General features: G+C 32.5%; 1 protein-coding gene across 7 annotated transcripts in view; it reads left to right on the top strand.

Annotated features, from left to right (window-relative positions):
- Nucleotides 1–26878, top strand: part of GLS (glutaminase) — an 85730-nt gene that overhangs the window by 14793 nt on the left and 44059 nt on the right. For 3 of the 7 annotated variants that reach the window (XM_032638666.1, XM_032638667.1, XM_032638668.1), the window contains exons 2-11: nucleotides 358–454; nucleotides 810–931; nucleotides 5895–6024; nucleotides 6745–6824; nucleotides 9654–9817; nucleotides 14431–14489; nucleotides 22203–22235; nucleotides 22325–22383; nucleotides 25584–25650; nucleotides 26261–26311. In XM_032638666.1, coding sequence (XP_032494557.1) covers nucleotides 358–454; nucleotides 810–931; nucleotides 5895–6024; nucleotides 6745–6824; nucleotides 9654–9817; nucleotides 14431–14489; nucleotides 22203–22235; nucleotides 22325–22383; nucleotides 25584–25650; nucleotides 26261–26311 — 862 coding nt within the window. Of the gene's footprint in view, nucleotides 1–357; nucleotides 455–809; nucleotides 932–5802; nucleotides 6025–6744; nucleotides 6825–9653; nucleotides 9818–14430; nucleotides 21406–22202; nucleotides 22236–22324; nucleotides 22384–25583; nucleotides 25651–26260; nucleotides 26312–26878 lie in introns of those variants that run through there. The other 4 variants (XM_032638672.1, XM_032638669.1, XM_032638671.1 and 1 more) reach the window with 4 other exon arrangements.

The following is a 26878-nucleotide window of genomic DNA, read 5'->3' as shown; positions in this document are numbered from 1 at the left end:
TGAGCATTGGCTAGGCTCCATAATTAATATTGGGTGATTGTATTAGGCTGTACAGGAAGGTATTACCATAACAGATGGCTAGGCATTAGCACCACTAGAAAGTACTCAAGATTTTAAAACTTGGGATTAAAGGATATCTGTATTAATTAATGAATCATTTTTTAAACTTGTTTTTCAGTGCGGTTTCAGTAATACTGTTTGATTTTGGTAAATCAGCATTTATTATGATATTAGGTCTTGATAAATAGATCAACTCAACTGTAGTCTGGTTCAATGATTATTTTTAAATGGATATAGCTAAAATCCACTTGAATGTCCACATAAGGGTTAATTTTGTCTTCTTTCTTCCCCCTTTAGTAAAATAAAGCAGGGTCTGTTACCTAGCTTGGAAGATTTGCTATTCTATACAATCGCAGAAGGACAAGAGAAAATACCTGTTCATAAATTTATTACAGTAAGTTTTTATATTTTTCTATCTTCACTTTTTAAAAATCAGTAATACTGAATCAATAATATGGTAATATTGAAATGTAGTCTTAAAGGTCATCTGACGTGTAGATTCTGACTGACACTGTTTCTCTTATTTTCAAATTTTCGTCATGCTCATTTCAAGGTAATCAGTGAAAGAAAATGAAAGAAACAATGAGAAACTTGTCTAGAAAGTGGGTAGTAGTGACACTAAAATGCCATATACATATTCAGGTCTTGTGTAGAAGTTTTTATATATAGGAATTAAAAACTTGTAGTTGGAATAAGCATATACCTTATTTGCACTATATATTTACAAACTCTTATTTTTTTAAAAACAGGCACTCAAATCTACAGGATTGCGAACGTCTGATCCCAGGTTGAAAGAGTGTATGGATATGTTAAGATTAACTCTTCAAACAACATCAGATGGTGTCATGCTAGACAAAGATCTTTTTAAAAAGTAAAAATTTCTGCCAAACCTTTAATGGTCACTTGCTATGCTATATGGTGATTTTTCTTTTAAAACGAAATTGCATCTTTGAAGACCAGTGCTTCCTGTGTAACTGAAAAAAAGGGGGGAGGGGACTTATAAACATAAATTGTTTGGAACAACTTGGTGCACATTAAAGTTCTGTAATACATTGGGGCTAAGAATATACTTTGAAACTGTTCTGAGGAAGCGTAGCCATGGATGTTTCCAATTTATAGTACCTGGAGATTGCATTCGGTTTGAATAGAGCACACTCTTTGTCCTGTCATGGTTTAAATTGATCTCTTAATTCATCTGCATATCTTGCAGCCTTTCTCAGCATGGTCTCAGTTCTTTCCTACAAGGTGTTTTAGATGACACCGTAAAATGAGAAGGCTTCAGGCAGCCTATATTCGTTAGTTTTATATGTCTCTGTTGTCTGCTTCTCTCCTCTCTTCAGACACATTACTACATAGGCTTTTGGCTGTTTTTGTTTTTTTCATAATGTTTAAAAACTTAATGCTAATTTTGGACATGAATGCCTTCATTTGGTTGAATGAGAATATTTATTTTGACTTTCTTATATTTGCGTATCTTTATTATTTATCTTCATTAATGTGTTCCTACTAGTCTGATTGCTTAGTGATTTAATAGACAGCAAGTTTGTCATGGATCCCAAGGAGGTAAATGGTATTTTACAACTAAAATTAAATGAAAACTTGTATAAAACTGTAAACACTACTGTAAGGTATTGGCTTTTTCCAGACCATAGGCTTAGGTTGGAATAGATCCAAAGAATTCCAGCATCTACCTTGAAAGTTTATTTGTATGTATGCATTTTTATTATTTTTTTCTTTTATTGTCTTTTGGGGGCTAGATGATTTGTTCTAGGTGTCTCCTGGGAATATCCTGGAATATTAAGTCATCTGAAGGTATAAGTATTTAACTGAGATCCTCCCAAGTATCTTGGCATACTGTGAAGCACTGCTGGCAATTTTAGATCTCTGTCTTTTCACCACAAGGTTCTTGATTCTGTGAACTCAGCCGACCTTATTAAGTGTAGATTTTAGTTCCATGTTGGAATTGGTGTTAGGAATTTTGAATCTTCAGAACCTGTTTCTTTGTGAAGGGAAGGAAATCACTTCTAGTTAGCTGTGCCTTTGCAGTAAAGATTATTTTATTTTTAGTGTTCATGAACTCTCTGTGCAAAGTATCTTGATTGTGGGGTGCCTTCTGGGGGGTTATTTTGGTATATCTGAGAATGAAGTTGTCAGAGAGTTGGTAGGTAGGTCTGTTGACAATGGGTATAAGGAATTGCTTTGGAATTCCTAAGTGAAAGCAGTATTTTATACCTTTTTAGTACTGGTTAAATTTCTTTTGTGCTTCATAAACATATTGCTCTGTTTAAATATGAAATTGAAAGTAATTTAAATACACTGAGTATGAAGCCAGGAAACAATCATAAAATTTTCTACCCATAAGTATATTAAAAACTAACAATTAGCATTATTTTAAACACTAATCCAATTTTTTAAAAAAATTGATGATTGTAATATAGGCAGTTCCCAACTTGACAAATGCTTAGTGGTATATGTGAACAAGCAATGGAAAAGTTTATGTCTATAGGCATATGATTTCTCTTTTCATCCCTAGAATGAGGTGATTCAAACCTCTGACTATTGGGCTTCCCTGGTGGCGCAGTGGTTGAGAGTCCGCCTGCCAATGCAGGGGACATGGATTCGTGCCCCGGTCCGGGAGGATCCCACATGCCGCGGAGCGGCTGGGCCCCTGAGCCATGGCCACTGAGCCTGCGCGTCCAGAGCCTGTGCTCCGCAATGGGAGAGGCCACAACACTGAGAGGCCCATGTACCGCCAAAAAAAACAAAACAAACAAACAAAAAACCTCTGACTATTAACCTTTTCAGGTCACCTGGAACGGTGATTGCTTCGGAGAAGTTTTTTCTCTGTTTTCAAAATGAGAAGTTTTCTAGTTAGTTTTGCCAGAAATAATCTCACCTCCATGCAGGTGGGTGCAATGGAATTCATCTTCCCAAAGAAGTAATTTATAAAGGAAAGTGGAAAGGTTTGGTTGAAGTCAACGTGTTGATATTTTACCTAAAATACATTGTTGCTTAATATATTTAGCCTTTGAGGGTAATCTGAGAAACATCTAATATGTAGAATTTTTTCTGAATGGGAAGATGAATTCTATGCATACTTTTTGGAGCATGGTCTGTTTGAAAGTTGGAGACTGCCTGTACCTATCTAGATAATCAATTGTTTTTAATGCTAATAATCTCAATAGAAGTAGAAAATTTGTACTGAAAAGGAATGCCTTATTTAGTCATGCATTTTTAGCCATATAAATATTAGAAATATTTTTATGTGTGATCATAATTTTTTTATCTTTTTTGTTTTGGAGGAAATGAATGGTAGTCTTTGTATTTGCTTTTTCTTAAAAAATTCTTATCCACTATGTTATTTTACTAATGAAAAATTATATGTGAGATATTTTGTAAAACATTGATGTGCATTACAGTTGCTAACCCTAAACATTTAAGTAAAGAAGGAAAGAAAAATTATTACCAGTTTACAGATGAGAAAACTGAACAAAGCATGAGAAAGATGTGACTGTTGAAAAGCATAAGCACTTCCTCCTCAGGTCACTTTATATCCCTTCTGGTTTTCTACTTAGATTCATGACATCTATATTAAAATAACTCCCAAGAAAAACATTACAGTTTGTTCATCAGCGTGCAGCTAGACACTCTTTTGAATGGTATTGCCTTGGTTGGCCATAGTAATTCACCAGTGAAGGCTGTTCGCACAGCTTTATGAGCACCTTCTGATAGAGCAAAAAAAAAAAAATCCCAGTTTCACTGACTGTACAATATTGTTAATGATAAAGCCTCCTTTTAAAAGTGCTGTTTAATTTTGAGTAGTTAAATAGTTAGTAGTAAGGTTAATAATTTATGTTTGGCAGTCCTCATATTTTCTCATGTAATACGTCTTGAAAAAGTGGGCATGTAGATTTGATTTGATACAGATATAGTGATTTAAGGTCAGGAATTGTCCTAACTTCTTTCTGCTGAGAAATGTGTCTTTTGTTATATATTACTTGCAACTCACGTGCAAGTTGAATTGCTGTTTGGAGCATATTAAATATTAAGTCAATGGCAAAAAGTATTTATTAGATTAACATTGAAACTATGTCAAAATTTATCAAAGTTTATTGAAGTAAATATTTGTTATCTCTTGGATGTCAATTATTTCTACATCTGTAGATTAATAATGGAAATTAGGACTGTAACTTTTTCATGTTGTAACTGAAGCACATCTTTATCACTGAAAATAACCTATTTTATTTTAAATCAGTGTTTTAATTTTATGTTGACCAAGTGAGTATATATTCTGGATTTTTATTAATAGTTAAAGTGTGATAGCTGGCTTTTAATTCTAATTTGTTTTATTTAGAACAACTTGAATTAAGATACTGAGATATAAAAATTTATCATTTACCATGGATTGAAAAAGAAATACCGAGAGTGTCTACTTCTCCGACTCTCCATTTATAATTAGTGCATGTTATTTACTTGAAAGTTAAACACAGATTTTTCTCATCTGTAAAGTGGGGAAATCATCTTCTCAGAGTGTTCATGTTTTGAAGGTTAAGCAGGATAAATAGTACTTGAAACTTAGTACTTTTTAGTCTGTTATGGGCTTAGTCTTAAGTTGATATTATGGCTTGATGCTCAGGTCTGCAAATGTCTTTATCAATTAACTATTCTGTTACTAAGTTTCTGAGACTCTCTTAAGAAGATGAATTTAGAGTATATGGCTGGCTGTTACCTATTTTTAAACTCTTTAAGGTTACATTAATAAGTTGATTTTCTAGCTTGAATCCTTTTTAAAACAAAGTAGAATATTGGTTCAAATCATTAGATTTCATGCTCTCCTATCCAGATGGTTTACCATATCTTTTAAATAATTTTTAACAGTGAAACAATTTTATTCTACAATGTATATACACATCTTACAGTGAATAGAATAATGTAATTTAACATTTTTGGTGATTCAAATAATATAAAATTATTATACTACTGTATATAATTTTTAAAGTTATACATTATTTTCATAAGCATTTTAATAAGTATTTCATATAAGAGACAAATCTGACTAAACGAAGTTGGTATTATTTCCCTTTTTTTAGCTTAGAAATGCAAATTTTTCAAAATGTAATTTAGGAAAAATTATTAAAATACAAAATGTTTATTTTTTTGTGAAATACTAGTAATATGTAGAAATTAAAGGATATGTGTCTGAGGTTATTTCATGGAAGAATAAACAGGATCTCCGCTATATATTAAAGTCTGATTTTTGGGGCTTCCCTGGTGGCGCAGTTCGTTGAGAGTCCACCTGCCGATGCAGGGGACACGGGTTAGTGCCCCGGTCCGGGAAGATCCCACATGCCGCAGAGCGGCTGGGCCCGTGAGCCATGGCCAATGAGCCTGTGCATCCGGAACCTGTGCTCCACAGTGGGAGAGGCCACAACAGTGAGAGGCCCACGTACCGCAAAAAAAAAAAAAAAAAGTCTGATTTTTGTTAACCAAATGTCTTGCTGAATGCTTATCAACTCTGGTAGGCTGAAAAGCTTGTTTTTAGATGGTCTTGGTACGTAATCTGGTGGAATGCTCTGCTGTTTTAATCTTTGACACAATTTTTAGGCTAATTTATTTCTTTAACTTGTTCAACAGCTTACAAGCAGCTACATGAAAGGCTGCTTGAAGGAAAGAAAATAATGTGGAAAGAGTATAATTTATAGAATTTAGTTTGTTGTTTAAAATGTTGAATTTCTTTATTGTTTGAATATTCTCCTGATTAATATTGTTATTATTAGCAAGTACTAATATTTGAAAGGTACCCAGTCTATTAATTTTTTTCTTATATTCCACAGATGTGTTCAAAGCAACATTGTTTTGTTGACACAAGCCTTTAGAAGAAAGTTTGTCATTCCTGACTTTATGTCTTTTACTTCACACATTGATGAGTTATATGAGAGTGCTAAAAAGCAGTCTGGAGGAAAGGTAACGTTTTTCCTAAGCCTATCACTTAATAAATTCAACTAAACTTGAGGTAGAGAGTAAAATTGTGTAGTTTTGTGTTTTGCTAATTAAGAAATTTAAGTGAAGCCACTGGAGTAAGTGCTTTTAAAATATTTCAAATAGTTAACTTAATTGTTATTTTGGCCAAAGAGAAATCTAAGCTTAAGAGTTCTTTTTGATTTTCAAATGATTGAGATGGCTTTTAAATTTTCAATTAATTAAAAAGTAGCTTACTGGGAATTTCTGCAGGTATGATATCCTTGAACATTAAATAAAATGTTCCCAGTTTTTAAAATCCTCTACATAATATAAGCGCTATTTTACTTATTCTCCATATTGAAAGTTTTTAGGTAATGAAACCCTATTAGCATGACCCCAATTAAAGAAGTTCTCTGTTTCCCTTAAAAAAAAAATCAAATCCTAGTTCTTTTAGACTGTGCTTTTTTAGGAAGACAGAATGCATTGGAAAACATAGTAGGTGATGGAGACTGAGAGAAGTCACTTAGATTTCACTTGTAATCCTCAAGTCTGTTGTGCCCTTAGTTTTTATGAATATTGTTATAAAAGATAGACTACAAAGCCACTGAGTACTATAAAATAACTGTTCATTGGTAGAAGCTAAATTGAGATCAGTTTTTTGGTAGAAGAAAATACTATTTGCCTATATTATATCTGTTAATTTCTTTCCATTGTTTTGCATAGGTTGCAGATTATATTCCTCAGTTAGCCAAGTTCAGTCCTGATTTGTGGGGTGTGTCCGTTTGTACAGTAGATGGACAGAGGTAAGTTTATTTCAGATCCATCAAAACCAACTCTAAGCCTTAAATTTTGCATAACAGTGAACATGAGGTAGAGAGGAGCCTCTTCTGTAATAGTAATTAGCCCCCTGACCTGACATAAATTCAAGAAGGTAAAGAATTTTAGTTTAAGTTAGAAAACTCAACTGAAACAATACCTTATACTAAATTTTATGAGGCATTTCATCTATCTTATTCACAGTTGTAGTCTTGTTACTTGAATGCTTATTGTTCAAGGAACTGCAGTTCCACATTTACTTAGGAAAAGTGGATTTGGCAGAACATGAAATTATTCACTAATGAACTGACCGCTAATAAAATTAGTCCACCTTTCTTGGCTTAACATGGGTTACCTATCCTGTCATTATCTTTGTTCCTCTTGCTGCTTATATGATTAGCATGGTAGTTAAGGCAATATAATGTAATAAAGTCTCTTACCCATCAGTCATTTTCAAAAGACACAGGATTTCATGAAGTCTACGAAGGTGGTCTTTGGGATGTACTCACACTCCGGGCATAACCACTGACATTTGATGTAGAATTATAAAAAGGATAACAATATGAGGGCACTTCAAAGAGAATGATTTGATTTAAAAAGTCAATTAAAAAAAAAGTAAATTAAGAGAGGCCCTTGGAAAAATAGAGTTCTGAAATATTTTTTTAAGCATGACCTTTTTTATTATGCTATGAGTCAGACATAAGATTTCTTATTGTGTTGTAATTTGGTTTTATCAGTCAGAAAAATTATGCCAAAAAAAGAAAAATCAATATTTTTTTACTCATTGGAAGACTTTAGCTCAGAGGTATAATCTTTCTGGTTTTTTCTTTGCTTTTACTAAGGTAATTATTTTTTTTCATTAAAATATAACTTAAATAAAATGAGATATACAACTCCGAGGTGTATATAGCTTGATGAATTTATATCAGAGATGTAATTTTATCCTAAATTTTGTTAAAACTACAAGTCATTTAGCCATATAATTTTAGATTTTATTTTTCAAGATAATGTCCCAGTTAAAGCTTTTCCACCCATTTATTACAATTTGTATCCCTTAAGTGCCTTCATTGTAAGTGATCCTTTTATTTTTTACTACTTATCTTCCTCAAATATTTACAGTTAAAAAAACATGTGGTTTGGCTCATTCATTCTTATAATAAGGAATCTGAGGTTCAGAGTTTGTATAAAACTGGCAGAGGTGAAACTAGCACCTGGGTCTGTTAAATTCCAGTCCATTGTTCTCTCCATTATGACAGGCTTTTATCCTTATCTGGGCCTGTGAAATGTACTAAACACTTGTGTGTTGAATTAAATATTGGGTGCTATGAACAGACACAAATGCATGAGAAGACATGGCTTATCCTTAAGGAGCAAATTCCAGTAGGGAGTGGTATTCCTATTTTTTTGTATTTGGAGGAAATGGTTTATCATGTAGTGGAAATTTTTATATTTGGAAGAAATTATTATCACCTAATTATTGCACATGTGTTTTTTCTTCTTAAACATACTTTGTGTGTAGAGATGATTCTTTTAGTTCAGATTTCTTATCTAGAGATAAGAAACTTGACTTTGGGCTAGAACATAGGTATTTTTAAATCCAGAGGTAGTAAGACAGGCTTTTGTCAGGTTTCAGAATGATTGCCAAATTGAAGTTATGGTCTGAATTAGAAGTTATTCATAAATTTGACAGGAAAAATATTATATATATTTTATATATATATACACATATTTATTTATATTCCATCATATACTTAGAAGTAAGTGTCTCTCTGATGTCTCCATTAAACCCCCTGTTTGCCCAGGGGTAGTTATTATAGTGCCCAGTTTCACTGTGAATAAATTTCACTCAAATAAATGAGTGCCTGTAATGTGTTGGAACATTGTTTGGGGCACCTGGGATACTTCAGCAAATAAAACAAAGATCACTGCCCTTGTTAAGCTTACATTATAATGGGGCCAGTCACAGTTTTTTCATTTTCAAACCTATTCTCTATTTCATTTTCATCTTAGTTTGTTCTGTTGTTTATCTACATGGTGATTATGATTGCCGTTAGTGCCAGCTCTATCAGGTTTATAAAACTGGATGCTGTTTCTTTTAATGGGGCTGAAATTGTCAATAGATATGGTTCACAAGATGAGGTATTTATAGACAGGGTCTCAGAGAGTGGTATTGAATAAACTGAGCTTCATTTAAAAACTAACCACAGTTTAGCCATTATTAAAGCTATGAGTAAAAAAAATTGTGACTAATTTCTAAAAGGGCTAGTTCATTTTATATGATTGAATACAGATAGGAGTAAGGAGGGCCATACCCTGTTGCCCTCAGAGGCAATTTTTTCTTTTTCTTTTTCTTTTTTTTTTTTGCGGTACGCGGGCCTCTCACTCTTGTGGCCTCTCCCGTTGCGGAGCACAGGCTCCGGACGCGCAGGCTCAGCGGCCATGGCTCACGGGCCCAGCCGCTCCGTGGCATGTGGGATCTTCCCGGACTGGGGCACAAACCCGCGTCCCCTGCATCGGCAGGCAGACTCTCAACCACTGCGCCACCAGGGAAGCCCCAGAGGCAATTTTTTACATTACTTATTATCTAATTTTGAACCAGTCTGTTACCTGAGTACTTGAAAGCTTTTGCCTTTTTATTGCAGTATCCCTGTTAAAATAAACATACTTATATTTATTCTTCAATATCCAAGTAAACTTGCTGTTGAATTATGGGAAAACTGTTATAAATTAGAATTAACATGTAAATAACAGCTCCAGTTATTGTTACATTTTTTCACAGTTGATCTTAATTATTTTTTAAATCTACTTTTAAATAGGCATTCTATTGGGGATACCAAAGTTCCATTTTGCCTTCAATCCTGTGTAAAACCTTTGAAATATGCCATTGCTGTTAATGATCTTGGAACAGAATATGTGCATCGATATGTTGGGAAAGAGCCAAGTGGATTAAGGTTCAACAAACTGTTCTTAAACGAAGATGGTAAGAATTATATAAAAGTTACTTGGAAGAAGAAATACCTCATTTTCCTGTGTAAATCTAACTACTTTTTTTTTCGAAGAAAAAGAAAATTAAAAGCATTGATACTTTTTCATTTGTCATGGAACTTCTGTGAAACCCATAGAGATAGTTAACCTACTTTAAAAAACAGGTTTTTTAGGCGTCTCATACCACTGGAAAGTGGGCTAGAGAAAAGACAGAGGCAGGAAGTAAGATTTTCACTTTATAACCACCTATAGGGGAATATCTTATAAAGTCTCACAGGGTCCAGAATTTGCTTTAAGATAATTCAGTGGAGTGTAGCTGGGAGTGATGCATGTGATTATTACTCTATGTTGGTAATCATTGAAGCTAAATGATGGGTACATGCATGCTTATATACTTTTCTTTCTACTTTTGTATATTGTATATATTTGAAAACTTCCATAATAAAAAGCTTTAATGGTGGCCCTGGTTGAGGTGATGTTTTGTTTTTTCTCCTTCATAACATTTAGTATTTGAAAGAAATATCTTGTGTTAAATAGTTGGATAACTAACAAGTCTTATTGCTTTACAGGAATCCAAAAGAAAAGGGGAGGACAAAGGTAGTTAGTACTTTTGATCTGATAGAGGTTTTAAATCTAAACACCAACCTATAGATTGGTTTCTGTTTTTTAATCTTTCAGGCATATGCTAGGTTCCTCATTGTGTGACAAGTTAAAATAGAATTGAAGAAAACGAGTGAAGGAATTACAGTAATGGTTGTGAGAAATATACTTTTGTATTTTTTCTTTCTGCTGGATGAAAAATAAAAAATATGCCTTATACTCAGTATTGTTTTATGAGTTTTTAAAATGAAGTTACAAGACTGATACTTTCTTATGCTTCTCTTTCTATTTGTTTTGAGGGCAGTTGCATTTTCTTACTTATTTTACCATAATCTTTCTATCCTGATGCTACATTTGATTTTATGGAGATTACTGTAAACTAGCAACTTCAATAAGGACATATGCAGAAGTACCTTATTTATTAAATTCACTGACATCTAGATTTAATATGGAAAGAATATTTTTGTTCTCACAAGATTAAACATTTTACAAGAAAAATTACTATTTTCCCAAAAATACAAACTTGAATAAACTAGGTGGTTCTGGTGAATTGAGTGGTAAGAAATAAAATAGGCTTGGGGTAAATGACTTTAACATTGTAAGTAATACATTTTTTTGCCATATACATTTATTGACACTAAGTCTATAAGAAAAATCACAATAAGAACTCAGGAATTTAGCACTGTTTTGTAATAACTGAACATATAGTTTAACAAGAGGTTTTGCCTTGATATTCTTTGACTTTTTCCAAGCCTGAGCCAATACCAGGAATCTGGGAAATAATGGGAAAATGAAGGCGTCACTATACCATACCACTCCTTCTTGAGTTCTGCATAGGTTCTGTGCTCTAGAGTCTTGGTTTTAGATTAGCCCCAGCAAGAAAAGAGTTTGTGGGTCTTTTTTATATTGAAAATTTCAAGGGTAATTTATGGTGAAACTGCACTCTGTGTATGTATGTGCATGTGTGTCTATCTAGCGTTATAAAATTAAAAGAAACAAATAATATTATCCTAGCTTTGTAAGATTATGATGATAAATTAACATTAATCTGAATATAATGAATAGATAAAGAAATTATAGTAGTTACTCTTTTACTATCAGCCTCAGTCATGACCCACATCTTTGTAAGGTTCATATACTTAGTTTGAAAAGCTTTTTCTGGTATAATATGGAAGAATTTTTTGCTTGTTTTATTCCCTTAGAATAAATATTTGTTAAAATTAATCATTTTTTTGCATTCTAGTTAAAAACATGCCCCAAAATTTCAGATGTCCATTTTGTCATTATACTAAGCTAATATATGTCATTACTTCAGATAGTAGCCTTTATTAATTAGCTTGTGTTATTTCTGTTGTCATAATTCTTTTTAAATTAAAAATTCTAAACTGAACCCTTCAGCTCTTTCCTTCTGACTATGGCAGAGCAGAGCGGAAAAGGAGATTTCCACTTTTAGACTGAGGTTTTATAATGCAGTAAAGCTGGTGTTTTAATCTCTGGTGTATTTCTAAGTGTTCAGATGTCTGGCTTTTAAGCCAAAGTCAGAGTGAGCAGTGCTTACATCTGAAAATTGCTCTGTCATCTGAAAATTGGTCTGTCATGCCATGAAATGCTTTAGTGTTCTTGGAAGATCTTCTTAAATGTAGCATATGTAGTATTTGCTGAATATTTATGATTTACAAAATAGTACAAAATAGTAAATGCCCACGTTTATGTGGTACCATTTGGAATACACACATTAGCTACCTCTTAGGGCCCTAGAGTCTAAACCTGATAACGTCCAAAAAAAAAAAAAATGAAAGGACAGATACATGAATATACACAAATACGAGTATAAACTAATTTAGCACAGCCTGATTTCCATTTTTTTTTTTTTTTGCGGTGCGCGGGCCTCTCACTGTTGTGGCCTCTCCAGTTGCGGGGCCCAGCCACTCCACAGCATGTGGGATCTTCCTGGACCGGGACATGAACCCGTGTCCCCTGCATCAGCAGGCGGACTCTCAACCACTGCGCCACCAGGGAAGCCCTGATTTCCATATTTTGATTTCTGTGTCTGCATTTGGTTTTTCTTTTACATAGATAATACTGGAAATTTTTTGTTTCTTGGCTTCCCTTTTGTTGTGTAGTATTTTTCTGTGACAACTATTACTGTCATTTTGTGTGATCTCAAAGAAAGCAGACTTCCCTTAGCATAATTTGAAATAGGTGAAATCCTGACTGTACTATTTAGATAGTATACCTGTACTGTTTTATTTTAACTTTTAGAACTTGTCATTATCATGAGTAACCGAAAATGTACACTATTTAAAGCCTAGCTAGCTACTAAATCATATTGTTGATCTTATATTGAGGAAAATGGTGTACTGTTAAGTTACCCAATTTTTTGTCATTATTGATTTTTTTAATTAAACATTTTTAACAGTTTTATTGAAATATACTTTACCTACTACATAATTTACTCATTCAAAATGTACAATTTAATGGCTTTTAGTATATTCATAGAGTTGTACAACCATGACCACAGTCGATTTGGGGACACTTTTATCACTCCCAAAAGATACCCTAGGTATTAGAGATATTAGTAGTCAATACCTATTTCTCTTCTACCCATGGAAACTAGTAATCTACTTTCCTTCTCTATGGATTTGCCTGTTCTGGACATTTCATATAAACAGAATCATTATATTTGGTCTTTATGTAAATGGAATCATTATATTTGGTTTTTCTGACTGGCCTGTTTTACTAAGCATAATGTTTTCAAGGTGCTTTCATGTTGTGGCTTATGTCAATACTTCATTTTTTTATTGCTGGATAATATTCCATTGTTTGGATAATAATACCACATTTTGTTTACCCATTCATCATTTGGCAGGATGTTTGGGTTGTTTTTCACTTTTTGACTATTATCAGTAATACTGCTGAGAACATTTGTGTACAAGTTTTTGTGTACACGTTTTTATTTCTCTTCGTTATATACCTGAGAGTGGAATTGCTGGGTCATATAGTAACTCTTCAACAGTTGAAGAATTTCCTTGTTTAGCTGTAGACTCATCTCACGGAAGGTAACTTGCTTAAAATTCAAGGAGACTAATAATGTAGCAATAACTTATGAATTCTGCTAGATGTGTCAAGTTAGATAAGAACTTGTTCCCAAAGAAGTAAATTACTACCACAAACAGATTAGGGATTATGCTTTCAAATAAATGTTTTCAGTGCCCTAAGAGTTTTGTGTTTGGCGTTTGTGCTGTGCTATGAATGACCGTATAATCAGCTGAGATTTGAAATTCTGTTTGTTGTAAGAGTTAGGAGAAGAGGTAGGATTTTGGACGAACTTAAATTTTAAGTAATTTTGTAATTATACAAGAAATACATCCTTATTGTCAGGAAATACAGAAGGCATGCTGAATACAACTTAAATACCCTGTAATCTTTTTATCCTATGTGTATCACCTGTTTTCATTTTCTGCATATGTATATGTATATACATAAACACAAAAATAAAATACTTTTAAAAAGGAAAATTGGGTCCACACCAGATATGCTTTTTCCAAGTTGATTTTTAATAATAATATTATTTGATTGCTTAGTGCTGTGCCAAAGCATTTTTTTTAATTCATTGAAGTATTATGACTTGCTGAGGTATTGGTGCTGTTATTACTCCCAGTTTACAGATGGGAAGATTGAGGCACAGTGAAGTTCAGTTACTTGCCCAGGATCAAATGGCAGAGTTAGGAAATTTGGATGTGCTCTTACAGCACTGTTCACTGTCTTTCTGTACCTGAATCTTTGTTTGCCTGTATAATTATAGCAGGTTCTTAAAAGTGTATTACTGGTTTGATGTGTAACTGACTTTAATGCACTCCTCCACTCTCCACCCCCGACCCCCAAAAAGAACTGTAACAATCAATGGCTTACATAAAGAAAATAGATGAATGTTCATGGGAAGTACCTGTGCATCACAGAAAATTTTATCAGGTATTTAAAGTAATGCTATTGCTTTTATATTTTCAGATAAACCACACAATCCTATGGTAAATGCTGGAGCAATTGTTGTGACTTCATTAATAAAGGTAAAATGTTGACATTTCCTTTTAATCCAGTAAAAATTTTAAATACTAAGGCATAAAGAGGAATCTTATTTATGTAGAAATGTGAAAATTTTTCTTTTGGTGTTAAATTAATGGTATGGCATAAGGTTAGGATTTTTATTTATTTCAAAATAAATGATGTAATTTCAAGGACAAAATTAAAATAGATGACATAAATTCCAACAGTTACTCTTGACCTGAAGATCTGGCAAAAATTCAAAAGGAAGTCTCTTCTGAACAGTAGTCACAGAAGTTTTTCTTCTTAAAGTTTTAATATTTTTTTCTTTCTCTTCTTTTTGGCTCTTCTAGAATGAACAGATGTAAACAGAAGTAACAGCGTGTTACTGTTTGATATTTGTCATCAGCATATGTAGGGACAAATGTTCTGGTACTTTGTGTTAAAACAAAGTACATTTACCCTTGACTGTTCTCAAGTCCTTTATACTTTGATGAGCTGTAATCACAATTTTCATTTGAACTTGTTTCATTTGTTTTACTTGAATCATGTAATAACTAAATAAGACTTATTCCAGTTATTAAGTTACATTATTTTCCTACTCTTTGGTTTACATGGTATGTTTTGTTTCTTTTGTTAAGTGTCTAGTTTGCCTTAATAATTGGAAACACTAATGTATTGAAATAAGTATTTGAAAGTGGTTCTATTCTGTGATACTGCTTAGATTTTTAATTTCTAATTATAAGTTTCATTGGTATTCAATTATATTTCATTTGTGTTTGGAACATTTATATACTTTCTTCAGTAAATCTGTGCACATCTATTCCATGCTTGAAAAAAACATAGCTATGTGCCTTTGTAGATGCATTTCTGAAGATGGGATACCCTGGTTACACAAGGAATGTTTGAATATAAATTATACCCTTGGCCCAGTTAATAAAAATTCATCTGATTTGTATGCTAGAAATCCTCTCTTAACTTTAATGAATTTTTTTCTTCATTCATGAGAAAAGCCTTTAAAATAGAAGAGTACTATCTTAAGAATATATATGTTGTTATTTTAGAGCAAATGCTTCATAAGCACTGGCCCACTTAATCCTTGTAACTCTAGTGATGGAGATATTATAGACAAGTATTATTTTTTAATGTAACTAATTTTAGGCTATGCCCACTATAATCTAGTTGTCACTGTTTTACATAAGAGAAAAGTTGTCAGTTTGAGGTGAAAGAAACTACGTGTTTATTATAGAAAATAATATGAATATGTACTAGGTACAGTCATGCCACAACTTACAGTATAACATGGGGTATACACCAGTAATGGGCCCTTACAATGAAATTCAGTAAATACTGTGATGAGAGAAAAGTCTCATTAATAATTGTTCAGATTTGAACAAATAAGTTAGAGGTAAGGAAAGTTATGATAATAAAATGTGTATTAGTGCTTGATGAGAAAACCACTAGAATGGTTCTGAACCTTTTTTGGGTCTTCCCAGAAAAAATGTTCACATACCATGATTTTATATAAACTGTAGGGAATTCACAGACCCATGGATCTCAGTTTAAGAACTCTTACACTGGAAAAAGATTAACATAGTACACCAATAGTATTTTCAAGAAAGGGACATATGTAAATGATTAATAGAAGTCTTGCTTAACTGCATGCAGTTAAACATCTTTTGTTTAATGATTCATGGGCTTAATATACTACACTGAAATGCTGCATGTGGGAAATGCATGTCTGGTCATATCACATCATGATATGATGTTTAGTCACAAGCCATAAACTATACAATGAGCAACATTAATATGAGTACTTAGAAACAGTTAAAAAAACACACATACACAGCATAAGTGTGGTTACATCCAACTGTGCAAACATTTAACTAAGTTGTCTTGTATTTACAAATTTGATCAGTGTTTTTAAATTTAGAAGAATTGTAAATTTACTGACAGTTGGAAATGAGGCTTTGGGATACGGTTCATATTTAAGGTCAGTTTCTTTGACCTTTTTTGTTTTATTTTTAGAAGTTGTTTCACAAGTTTTGGGGGGTTTTTTTGGTTTGGGTTTTTTTTTTTTTAATGAAGTTCATCTAAATCTTGAAGGGATAAGCTTGACATACCTCTGTGTAAAACTGACTGTCCCAGAATGTAATACTTTTCTTGGACTTTTTAAAAAAGAATTCAAAACTTTTATAAATAACTATCTGTGATCTCTGCAGATTATATGATCACATAATATTGATGAATTGGTAGTTGAAATTGAAGTAATAAAACTTCAATTACTGAAGGAGTTTTCAAGCTCAGCCTTCTTACTCCTTCTTACTCCTTAAATAGATAAGATGAGGAAACAGACTGGATAGGTTCTAACAGCAGTAGAATTGGGCTTGAGCTAAGTCTCCCAATTTTCTGTTTGCTATTCATTCAAATTTACTCTGCCATTTTTAATGTAGATGTTTGCTATTTCTCTTGATGACATTTTGTCTTTACCTAGCATAGTTATATTGTCCAAAAGGCAGATATTTTATTTTCCTAATTTAACTTTTACAGAAGATACCAGTTATTGGATTAAAAGTAAATCTAATTTTCAGTGAGTGTATACAGTCATTCTTTGGACATTAGTCAGTGCTTGCTATCCATAAGGAACTAGGCTTCTTCTCAAGGAGGTTGTGCTTTGAGTACCCAAAATGTGGCCATTTTACCATGGCTATTAGATGTGAATTCTGTTTTTTAGCTTTTAGCTGATGACCTTAAGGCTATATTTTTCTTTAAAAATTCAGAACTTTATTATGGTGCTATTAAAACATTCCCCTCATGTTATTCCCCCTCCCCCCACACACAAATTACTAGAATCTTTAGTAAGACTTTATTTCATAATTTTGTAGTATTGATATTTTTCCTTTGTAGGATTGATGGTGGTCCTCAGGAAAATGGGGGAAGAGGCAGAGCAAATGTTCAAAAGGATTAGCAGATTGTGTAAAAAAGGAGAATTTGGACAGAAGGAACCTGTTGCATAAATTCTTAACTACTAAACTTGTAGGAAAACTCCAATATTTAAAATTTTAAACACTATATAGGTAAATGCCTTCATAAAAACAAATGTCATTTTTGTACTTAAAAGGCACATAATTTTAAAAACCATGAAGGTACTATACTTCCTGTCTCTTTCTCTGTGGTAGCTGCTAAACTTAAAGGAATACTTTTTGATGCAGTTGATTTTATTTGATGATGGTAATCTGGTTGCTTGATTTAAAGGAAAGAGTAAAAATAAATTTGAAAGCACAGTTACTCTGGATGAAATAGCAGCATCCTTACATAATTTTTTAATCTCACCTAGTTTCAGTTTAAAAGTTAAGATCTTCTGATAACTTGAGGGCTAGAGTGGAAAAATGAGGACAACATATTATAATTGTCACACTTCTGCTTTTTAATTTTAAAGATAAAGTCACATTGTCTTCTATGTTTGTGTCTCTATTCTCGTGGTAGTTTCTGGTTTTTGTCATTTGAAGAACTTGATTTTTTTTTAAATCAGAAGTATTTTTGAATTTAAAATATTGGAGGTTTTTTTACTCTCTTTTTTAAAATAATAATTTAATCATGCTCCATTAAAAAATCAAGACAAATTTAGTTAATATGTGTGTAATGTTCAGTTTGGTCATGTTAGCAATCACCTGTTACACATGCTTATAAGCCACATTTTTAAGGCAGTTTGTGGCTCTGGGGAGCAATGGATGATGCCTTGAACTTGGTAACATTCATAAGAAAGGATTATATTGGCTTATTATGATTATATCAGTTCTTCATGATTATATCAGGTGATGTGCTTGAGGGTTTTTTTCCTCAAATAAAAGGCGGGTAATTTGTCAACAGAATTCCCTTTTTTGTTACTTTATTTTTAGGGCTAATCTATGAAAATACTAGATTTAGAACATTATTTTTCACCTGTAATATTTATATTAATTCTCACGTATTATTTAGCTTTAAAGCATTTTCTTTGGAGAGATTAAACCAAATGTTTTGTAAAATCATTTTTAGTTCCCTCTTTTTGCCTCTTTCTTCTGTGCCTTTTTCCTCTATGATTTCTAATTTTCAATTTGCTTCTACACCTCCATACTTTATGAATGGAATCAAGTGATTTACTTACAAAATAACTGTGATTAATGCATTGACTTTAAATGAGTCATATTAATATTACATTTATTGGCACATGTCCCAGTTAATAGTGATATTTTCACCTGTGTTGTGATGTATAATATATAATTCAGTTCATGAGTATATTGTATAAACAGGTTATAAAACTACTCCAGTATACTTACTAATTCTTTTAATAGCCAGTGTTAAAACTCAGTGCTTCTTTGTCAAATTTTCATTCATAAAAGTTTTCCTCAAAGGAATGTAAATTCTTTAACTTGGTAGATATGTTTATAGAAAAATAAATTTGTATAATTTTCTAATCTCAAGGTCTGATTACTAACCTTTTCAAACAAACCACATGGTTTGCTTTTTAAAAGTCATGTGGTAAATGGGTTAGAAATTTTGGTAACTGTATTTTGTCCAGTTTATCTTTAAGTTTTCCTACCATACTTAATATAAATTACTGTAATTTTAAGATTAAAATAATGTGATATCTAATAATGTGCAGTGACTTAAAGCTGAAATAAACATATCCCTGGGCATGGGAATATTTTTCCAAGAGATAAAGAGGCATTGATAGTTTTAAGACTATCAGTTTCTAAATCTGTTTCCATAGGTGCCTTTCTTAAAATTAACCTGCCTTTGGTCTAGGTTTCCTCCCATTTTCCAAAAGGTATATACTTCTCGTGTCCTAAATTTTACTGTGGTGCACTGCTTCATGTTGTAAAAACGTCTTGGGCACCATCAAAAGGGAACATTTTGAAATATTGTGGTCATGGTATTGAGGATGTGAATCACTGTAATCACTGTAGTGACTGGGAACAAATCTTATACCAGGTTGTTTCCAGATTTTTGGTTTCAACAAAATGGAAAGAGGATCTGATCAAGTTGTTAGTTAATGAGAGCATTAAGTGTAGTTTTTGAGGGTATATTTTACTGTGTGACCTTTGTATGTAATGAGATAAATGTGTAAAGGATTGTGTACATTGCCATAACAAAGTCTTTCCTATTTCCATCTACTCATCTATTATCAGCAGAATTTCTCAACTTGTACATCTGTAAAAATTTAGAATAGTAAGAGAATTTATACTTCTATTCTAGCAATAGAAAATATCCACTGATACATGAAATAATTAAAAATTATTTACTATTTCAAAAAAAGAAAATATTCTAAAGGAACAGTTTTGTAATTACTGTGCAAAGTTATTAGCAAATAAACTTTTTTCCTTTAATTTTGTATGAAAAATTTCAAACATGCACAAAATAAACAGAAAAGTATAACCATCCCCCATCTACCCATTCCTGGCTTCAGTTTTCATAACATCTGTTCCTTCACCCCTCTGTACCTCTCTACTGGAGAAATGATGATTTTTTTTTTTTAACAGTTTGTGTTTTTGCTTTGGCAGGGCGGTGCAGGGGCTGGGGGCATTTACTCTAGGTTATTTGGTATGTGTATGTGTGTTTTTTTCTAACATCTTTGCACATAAACTTTATAATGTAAATTTTTCAAAATTAAAATAATGTGACATCTGATAATGATTACTAAATCCCACATATTCCTGGGGAACGTGAAATCTTTCCAAGAGATTACAGGGGGGAATATATTTTATTGACTTCAATTAAATGCTCTTTCTAGGTAGATAATAAGAAGAAACATTAATCCTTTTACATTTAAATTGGGAAATTTTGAGTAGAGACTTTCTTGAGTCAACACAGTCATTCAAATATTTTATTTTGTTTATTTACATAATCTGCCAGGACATTTCAGGTAGCTTACCCAAAATGTTATATAATGATAGACATTGATAAATACCAGTTGTTTCTTTAAAATAGCATAGAAGTAAAATCTAATTGTACTTTAATTTAGTATGCTGCAAAGTAGACCAAGAATGTGACCATAGTCAAGAGTTGAGACAGTATTTGGTTTTTTAAAAATTAAACATGACAGCTAAACAAAGAAAATTTGTATTAGTTTTATAGGGTACAGTTTAGGTCAGAGAATGAAAGTTCAAATATAACTTGTTTATTTTACATTGATTAATTGTATAACCAGTAATTATCCATGTGACATCCCAATGCAAATGCTGACATCCTTTTCCAAAAGAGTTGTTTTTTTGTGCTTTTTCAAAGGTTAAAAAGGTTTTTGTGGTTTAAATGTTGTTACATATTTTACAGCATTAGGATCTATGGAATATTTTGACAACTGCAACAGTTCAATGAAGTTGGTAATTTCTTCTTTTAATTATTTTTCATTGAACAGCTTTGGAGTTACATTTCTACATTTTGATTTCTGGTGTATTATAAAGAAAGAAAACTTAAAAATATGTCAAAGGACGCTTTAGAGAAAATACATAGATAGTGATTACTATATCGTTGTAGCTAAATTATTCTTAACTTGTTTAAACTTTGTGAATGCCTGATTTTGATGAAATAGTGTGGTGTTCTTTCCAGCTACTGATTGTGTATGTCATTGCACATTCTTTCTCAAATAAGTTGATTTGTAGGGTTTCACAGATTATCAGCCACATCCTAATCCACTTGTAAAGTGGATAATGAACCTGGCTTTATTCAATTAAATAATACTCTGGTACAAGTCCCCCCCCACACCAAATAAAATTTTAAAGTGTATTGTTTTGGGTTTTTGAGGGTAAAGTTAAAAATTTTCGTTTTTACAATTTTAGTTGTCAAATTACTTCATTTTAAACTTGTTTTAAAAATTAGAGATGTATTGTTTCTTTTGGGTGCATATCACCAATTAATACGTTTGATTTCAGATCTACAACTTACTGCTTTGTAAACTTCGCCGAGGTAAAATGAAACCATTTGGCTACTTGAACTGATCTACATTACATAGGTTTTTCCTATTGACATTTGCAGTAGCTAACATGTCAGAAATAGAAGTGATGAAACAATACATCTTCCATACTCTGAATTGGCATAATGCTAAATACAAATGTAGCTAATTTTTTTAGACTATGAAATATAGTTTTTTTAGTTCAAGTATTGTTGTAACAAGTGAGATATTAAAGGTAGAGCTTTCTCTACATTAGTAAAATGTATCCAGAATGTTTACATATACTAGAATTGTAAAAGATAGCTTTGCAACATAACTCATTTTCTAACTCTAATACTGGTTTAAGTTTATTTTAGAAATATAAGTAGATTGTTCTTAATTGAAAACCATAATTTATATATACCTAATTCTTTGCTAAGGGTAAAACTTTATTTTAAGTTTTTTTAAAATGTGAAATTAAATAAATAACATACATTGTAGCAGATTATGTGGTGTTATGAAGGATAAGGGGGTTTGAGGAGCTTATATTTAAACTTTTCTGTAACTTTGAGTTGGGAAAAGTTATACTTAAAATAAAGCATTCCCTTTGTAATTCAGATCCATTCTCAACATATGGGTGTTAATGTAAGAACATATAAAAAAGCTTATGTAAATATTGAATTACCTTAGAAGTATTTCCTAGATTTAAAAGTACTAATGTGCAGTATATTAATTATAATGATAGCAGTTTGGAATTTTGATATTATATTCACTTAAAGCTTAACTGGGGTGGGGCCCTATATTAACATATTTATGTCTCATTTCTTTGCAGCAAGGAGTGAATAATGCTGAAAAATTTGACTATGTAAGTACAATATAGAATTCAGTTTTCATGCTACATTCTTTATATTTGTTCTTTGATTACTAAAAATACTTTCTAATTTTGGTTTATAGGTAATGCAATTTTTGAATAAGATGGCTGGTAATGAGTATGTTGGATTCAGTAATGCAACGTGAGTCTGATTTATGATTTAGGTTTTTATGATAGGTTAGATCTCTTGAAATTAATTTTTAAAATCTACATTATAGAATTTTATTTTAAATACTGTTTTGTGACTCCATGTATGTATACTTCAGTGAATAAATAATTAGAATTTGATCGTTAGAGAGAAATGTATGATTTCTAAATTACCTGAGGGAGGACACTGAAAATGCTTTAACTAGTTTTGATAAACTTCTTGTGGTAAATCATGGAATTAGAAGAAACCCTAAGTTTACCTTAAGTGACTGGCACTTTCTCAGTTTTCTCTTTGTCTATAAATACTGTCTTACCTCTCATAATCTCTCTGTGCCTGGCTAACTTGATTTTTACCCCGACTTTTTATTTTGAAATTTGCAAATCTACAGAAAAGTTGAAAGACAAAATATGAAAATCTGATATCTTTTACTTATATTTTCTGATTAATATTGTGTCTCATTTGCTTTTTCTCAACCTGTCTCTCTCTTTAGATGGACAGTTTAAAATAAGTGTGTTATCTCTACATACATATACATGTACGTATGTGTAAATATAAATGTATGTGGGGTTTTTTTTTCCAGAACTGTTTGAAATTAAGTTGTAGACCTCATGCTACTTCACGCTTAAATTACTCAGCATGTGTGTGCTAAGAATAAGCACATTTTCCTTTATAATCACAATGCCAGCAACACATTTATTAAGAACATTAACATTAATTTTAAAATACGATATTAATCAATATATAAATGTCCTCAACTGTCCTGTAAATGCCTTTTATGGCTTTTATTTTTTTCAGGAACAAATCAGTGTCATGCATAACTTTTGTTATGTCTTTTTAAAATAGAACAGTCCCCCTACCCTAGACCCTTTTTAAAATTTTACTAACTGGCTTTTTTCGAAGAGTACCAACCATTTGTCTTATAGAACAGGAATTAACTTTTTCTGTGAAGGACCAGATAGTAAATATTTTGTACTTGGGGGCCATATGGTCTCTGTTGCAACTATTCAATTCCACTGTTGCAGTAGGAAAGCAAGCAATAAACACTATGAGGCTGTGTTCCAGAAAACTTTATTTATAAAAGCATGGGCCACATTAGGCCCATGGGCTGTAGTAGACATTCCTTATTTTGAATAGGTCTGATTGTTTCCTTGTGATTAGATAAAGCTTAAGCAGTTTTGGGATGCTTAAGCTTTATCTAATCACAAGGAAACGTGATGAGGCATGATCATACCTCTCCTTCCATTCCTAAACTAGGTGATGCTTTGTATTTCGTCTGCCTTACCAGCTTTTATTCATCAGCTTAAGGATCTTTTCCAGGAAGTTTTTTATGAATCTCATCTCACCTTCCTTCTGTGCTCTATTACCATATTTTATTGAACTTATTCTGTGATTCTATGTCTCTTTTTGCCTCATCATCACCATTAGACTCTGACTTCCTTAAGACCTGGATAGAGTATCTTCGAATTCATTTCTGTATTCCTGTTATCTATTGGATAGTAAGTACTGAACACAATGTTTGATGAACAGAACTATGTGGTAGGCACTGTGATCATTGCTGAATTGTTAGTACTTTATCTATACTATATTGATTTTTTTTTAAGTATGACAAGTTGACAAGTTCATTTCCAAGAACTTTTCCATATCCAACATTTTTTTCCCGACCATAGAAATACGAAAATGTGCAGTTAGAAGGAGCTGTCCACCCCTGATCAGTAATAAGAAGAGTGTCACGCACAGTTCCTCTTTCAGCAGCAGCCTTCTGAACTCTTTTTTTAAATTTTATTTATTTTTGGCTGTGTTGGGTCTTTGTTGCTGCGCGCAGGCTTTCTCTAGTTGCGGTGAGCAGGGGCTACTCTTTGTTCCAGTGCGTAGGCTTCTCACTGTGGTGGCTTCTCTTGTTGTGGAGCACGGGCTCTAGGCACGTGGGCTTCAGTAGTTGTGGCTCACGGGCCCTAGAGCACAGCCTCAGTAATTGTGGCGTATGGGCTTAGTTGCTCTGCGGCATGTGGGATCTTCCTGGACCAGGGCTCAAACCCATGTCCCCTGCATTGGTAGGTGGATTCTTAACCACTGTGCCACCAGGGAAGTCCCCCTTCTGAACTCTTACAGGTTGAGCTCTCAAATGTACCACAGATAAAATCTGTCTAAATCAAAACTCATTCTCTTCCTTACTAAACTGCTTGTTGCCCTAAGGATCCCAATGTCAGTTGATATTGCCATCCTTTCTGTAGACTACGTTAGAAATCTAGACTTTGTACCAAACTTTACCCTGTTTCTCCTCTTTCCTATTAGGTTGGAAGACTTGTCCACTGATCTCATGTTTGATCATACCTCTCCTTACATTCCTATCATCACTACCTAAGTTAAGGCTTCCTATAGCTCTCATTACAGTAGTCTTCTAATATCATTCATCCTTTCTTTTTCCCTTTTCCCAAACTGATGTTAGAGTTATCCTTCTAAAATGTAGATCTGATAAGGTAACTTGTTTGAAAGCCTTCAAGCTTTCATTTTGAAGGTAATCAGTAGCCATTACATTTTTTAGCATTTATCAGTCTTGATAATTTGGTCCTAGTCTCCTTTGTTGGTTTGGTATTTCTCCACTCTTCTCCATGAAACTGTTTTCCGAGATACATCAGAATATTTTTTTTTTTTTCATCAGAATATTTGCCATGCTTTAATGAAGTCCTGTCTTTTATAACTTTGTTCATGCTGTATAATATTTGCCACTTCCTCGGCTTCCCCCAGAAATTTATTAATCCAGCAAATGCTGTAAGGTCCATTTCATGTCTCTCTCTCTCAGTGAAATTTCCATAGATTCTCTCAGTTGGAATTGACTATTTAGTGTACTTTGGTGGGGAGTCAGAAGAGTCTGTAATTAATAGTAAATTTTAACAGTTGAATATTTGATAATTTAAAAATTAGCTTCTTTATTCACAAAATATGAAGACTAGAAAGGACCTAGTTCATTTCAGTCCTTTTACAGCTGAGAAAATTAAGGCAGAAAGAATTGTTACTTAAATGACTTGCCCAAGGCCACATAGCTAACCTGTTGACAGAACTGGGACTGGAACCCAGCAGCCTTGACTCTTAGGTCAGTGTTCTTTATACTGCACTTTGCTATACAAATTAACCTACAGAACAATCATGCTTTTACAGAAAGTAAATAAATGGAGCAAATGTTTTTTTTCTTTTAGGTTTCAGTCTGAAAGAGAAAGTGGAGATCGAAATTTTGCAATAGGATATTACTTAAAAGAAAAAAAGGTTTTTAAATTCTGTTTCTATTTCAAATTATTATTTTATTTATTAAATAAACAATTTTATTAAAATACATGAAGTATAATAAAACTCAACAATAGCTTTTAAGCAGCTATCTATGACTATGGTGCAGAGGTTTTTGCAAAACACTCTTGAGTTAATACTATCAAAGTGTTAATATTCAAGCAATTTGTATTTGGTAATATTCAAATATTTGACTAGTTATAGTAATGCAAATTTTGTGTAAGGATTGGCCCATTTTTCAAAAGCATAACGCTTGACTATTGCTGGTTACACTTGATTTTTAAATTTAAGGCACGTGGGCTTAAATTTTAAGTGGCTGGTCTAGTAACTTGGTTCATGAATTATGAATCAGTTTATCATTGCCAGCCCAGTTAAACTGGTATCTAGAAATCTAGATAATTACATCATGTAATTTTGATTTATTGTTCCTCATTATTTCATGTTTGCACCCTTTTATAGGTTGTGTGCTATTTTGTTCTCAATTAGAATGAAACGTGTGTATATTTTAAATTTAATCTCCATGTATCTTTTACTTGTGTGCATTTTTTTTTCCCGTGTGCCTATATTTTTAATTGCCTTTCTATTTTTTCAGTGTTTTCCAGAAGGTACAGACATGGTTGGTATATTAGACTTCTATTTCCAGGTAATTTATTTTAACTGTATGAATTATGTACATAAATGGGTGTGTCACATTTTGCAGAATATAGATGTCTCTGAAATCTTGGCTTTAGTCAGAGAGAAAATAACATTTCCCATTGACTTTTGAAAAAATGTCCTTGTTAAAGGCAGTCTCGTGTCTGTATCTCCTAAAAAGTGATGTCTCAGAATGTAACAGGGAAATGTTTTTTTCTATAAAAATATTATATTTAAGAAGCATGAAAAATAATGTACAGCTCCAGCAATTGGCTTCTCTTTATTATAAACCGAGCTCTGTTTTCTTAGTTTTAAAATTTTGTTTGAAGGAGTTACTTGTTTCTTTATCAGAAGGTTCATATTCAGCATTCTAAAGTGGCATTTTCTCAGTTTGTTTAGTTCATTTCTACAATGTCACATAATGGATTTTCCAGTAAGTTAGAGTAGCCTTCCATATTCATGGGGGAGGTGTCCATTTACATAATCTTCTGTGGTATAGAACTCAAGATAGCCTTCCTGGACATCCCTCTCTTCCCCCCATATTTTCAATTCAATTCATTCTTACAGATTTAATGCC

This window comes from Phocoena sinus, chromosome 7, assembly GCF_008692025.1.
Source record: "Phocoena sinus isolate mPhoSin1 chromosome 7, mPhoSin1.pri, whole genome shotgun sequence".
Taxonomy (NCBI): domain Eukaryota; kingdom Metazoa; phylum Chordata; class Mammalia; order Artiodactyla; family Phocoenidae; genus Phocoena; species Phocoena sinus.
This window is presented reverse-complemented; position numbering and strand designations above follow the sequence as displayed.